The 3429-nt window shown below is 30.2% G+C and overlaps 1 protein-coding gene across 1 annotated transcript in view; it reads left to right on the top strand.

The window, feature by feature from the left end:
- Nucleotides 1-1832: 1832 nt before the first annotated feature.
- Nucleotides 1833-3429, top strand: part of LOC107452999 (uncharacterized) — a 99637-nt gene continuing 98040 nt past the window's right edge. The window contains exon 1 of the mRNA XM_016069652.3: nucleotides 1833-2422. Within this exon, the coding sequence (XP_015925138.1) occupies nucleotides 2032-2422 (391 nt within the window). The 5' untranslated portion in view covers nucleotides 1833-2031. The remainder of the gene's footprint in view (nucleotides 2423-3429) is intronic.

Genomic DNA, 3429 nt, shown 5'->3' with positions numbered 1-3429 from the left:
TATAGACGTTTATTTACTTATTTTTTAAATTCAGACACAATAAAATTATCTATTTTTTTTTAATTGTAGGTAATTGTAGGTTAATTGTAATCTTAGAAGGGTCTATTAAATGTGAGGCAATATATGTTACCAGCAATATATGTTAAACAGAGCAATAAGTTAATCATTACTTTTGTCTATCAATATTTTCCCTGTCATCATTAAAGTGATCCCCTATTTCTTGGGATTTTAAATAAAGATCACATATATTGTAGTGTGATTCTGGCAGTTACCATAAATATTTCTTCTTTGAAATTTCTAAACAGTACCGTTCCACTAAAGCACAAGTAGAGATTTATTGACCTAATTTTGATTTCATATTTTTCCAACTATTAAGCAACAAATTGATTTAAAAATGTCTTCTGAAAATCATCCAATTTGTGAATACCTTTATAGGAAGTTTATGGTCGACCATCATTTATATATCTGATGTGCTATATTAATTTTGAATTTTATTCTTTAAGAATCCTTCTTTTACATGAGGACTGAGATTTTGTAAAACAAGTTTTACACTTTAACATTCAAAGTTTGAAGGATTTAAAGCTTTATCTGTAAAACCATAGACATATTTAACTAATTCATATTTTCCAAACTTTTTTTCCTAAAAACATGAAAAGAATAAAATTACGCAATGTGTAGTTTTGAGTTAATAAGTTTTTAGATTTCTTAAAATTTGCTCTTATTACAGTTTAAACTGATGAACACTGATTTGGATGATGCTAAAAAATTCTTATAATGTTAATCACACAAAATCAAAGATGTTTATCAAAATTCTAAAAACAGACAACTGCATATTATTTAAATATCCTTCAAAAACTGCTAACTGTAGAATTGCATTTGTAGAAATGTGTCAGAAAAAATTTATAGAGTGTAGAATATTTTATTTTATAGTCGTCGTTGAATAGCCGAACCAATTTTGGGTTCACGACTACTTATGTTCAACCACGTAGCCTTGTAATTTTGAACCCAATCCAGAAGACAAGGGAACTCTGGCATGAAGTATTGGGAGAAATTTGCCTTCGTGGAAGACTATTTGATAGAACTAACCCGCGTTACAAGGAGAAAAAAGCCCCGAAAACCTAACACGGTTAGCCTGACGGAACCCATAATCCGTCTACCACTGAGAAAATCAGTACTGTGGTCAGTACAATTCAGAATCGATCAATTATTGCTGGGTTCACCTGACGATAGAGTCTTAAATATAGAGAAGCATATCGAGTCATCTAATAGCGGGCATGTTTTAGACCCCTATAACAAATCATTTTTAAAACACCCCAAATAAAGCATTTTTTAACTATTCATAATTTTAAAAAAAACATGGAAGTTAATTAAAGCGATTAAATTAAATAAACATATGACAAATCAAAAAAAAAAATTCATAAGGTATGAATTACTTTGTCAAACTAAACAGTTATTGAAACATCTTTCAATGCCCTTTCATTTGAGCACAGAAAAATACAAGTTTTTTTGGTGATTCAAATTATTCGTGCTTGCATGATAATCAATGACTATTTGTAGAGAAAAAGTTTTATAAAATTTAAAAAAAAAATTTAAAAAATATATAAGTCAATTTTGTTTTTTTTAAATACTATTTATAAAAAGTAAGATTCTCAAAGGTCCCTTGAGTGTCCTCTTAATTAGAAAATCAATCAATCATTCAATGGAATAAAATAATTGACGTTTTTATCTTTACGCCAGTCATTTTCCATCAATTTCTCTTTTGTATTATTTTAAAAACGTCATGACCTTCATCTATGCATTGTTATAATTTTGTTTCCCTTTAAATGTAAGTTATTATTTAAAAAGTTGGCAGAGTGATTGGCGCAACTTTCCTCGTAATTGTTACGAAGAGACTTTTACTCATACATATGACGTCAGCGATATCTGGGCCAAAAATTCTTTCTCCTTTCGCAATCATTCTCTCTCACTTCAAAGAGAAAGATAACATTCTGCTTTATTTATTATTTAGATATCCACAGTAAATATTTGAGAATGCCGAAAGGCCCTAGAAGTCCGAGCTTAACAAGCCAAGAAAGTAGTTATTCTGCAGTTATTATTGCTGACATGGTCGCAGAAGTACAGCAACAACGTCAGGCTGACTGCAGACGTTTTTCGCAGGAAAAGAATGATTCTGTAACGAATGGTGGTAATATCTCGAAAGGAGTTATTTTAAATGCGTTACAGTTTAGACAAAATGAGGAAAAAATAAATGAAACAAGTTTCAAAGAGGAATTAACTGAAATGTCATCTTTGAGAAAAGTGGCTTTTGGCTTTTCATTTTTACCTTCTATAATGTTTGTATTATGTTTTGCTGTTATATTTCCATGTGAAAAAATTTTACCTTGCGTCGATTTGAAATGGAATATTCATTTGAATGATACTGGTAAGTCTTGTTTCAATTCTTTGATTAATTGATTTGATGGGTTATTTTTTATAACCGTCGTTGAACAGCTATTTTCAGTTTACGACTAACAACGGCGTATACTTATTATTTTGAACCCAATCCAGAAGACAGGGGAACTCCTAGATCAAATATTGGGAGAAATTTGAGGGAGCTAACCCACATTTGCATGTCAGGGCGAAAGAAACCACGAAAACCTCCCACGGTTAGCCTGATGGTAAGGGGACTCTAACCCATGATCCGTCTACCACTGAGAATATTTTTAGTCAGCACTGTGGTCAGTGCGAGCCGGGTGCGGAATTCGAACCCGGTTCACCTCATGGGGAGGTGAGAGCTCTATCCCCTGAGCCATTACGGCTCTGATAAGTTATTTGAAAAAAAAAGCCGGCAGTTCTCAAAAGGTGGGAACATAACATAGATATTAACTTTAAGCTTTCACAATAATTATTTTTAATTTAACTCTAGGTAAATAATTCTGTTTATTTGCTGGTAAAATTTTTTAAAAAAATTTGAAATGTATTTTTCCAATTTTGGACATTTATGATGTTAAATGAGCAGATGTAACATCACCAAAAAATTCTTGTTTCTTTTTATTTATTTATTTTTGATTTTAAAAAAATAATGTCCTAAGGCTCATAAATAAAAAATAGAGTTTAAATAGGATGGTTACTTATAATACAGCAAAAGATATAACTGTGTGAAAATTTGTTCGATGTTTTGATGCATATCCTTGAAGGCCCGAAACTAACGATATTATTAACGTACTTATTTAAAATATGCTCATATGAAATATTCCTGTTATAAAATCCCATTTTGTAATGTCATTTATTATGCCAACGTATACGATTGTGTAAATATAAGGAAATCGCGTATTATTATTTTGGGTTGTAGTATTATTTATTATTGATATATTTAATGGTGAAATGTGTTATGTTTCAAAATAAGTATACCACATTTAAAATCAAATTGTACAAATATATATATATATA

Source organism: Parasteatoda tepidariorum, chromosome X1 (assembly GCF_043381705.1).
Source record: "Parasteatoda tepidariorum isolate YZ-2023 chromosome X1, CAS_Ptep_4.0, whole genome shotgun sequence".
Classification (NCBI taxonomy): domain Eukaryota; kingdom Metazoa; phylum Arthropoda; class Arachnida; order Araneae; family Theridiidae; genus Parasteatoda; species Parasteatoda tepidariorum.
This window is presented reverse-complemented; position numbering and strand designations above follow the sequence as displayed.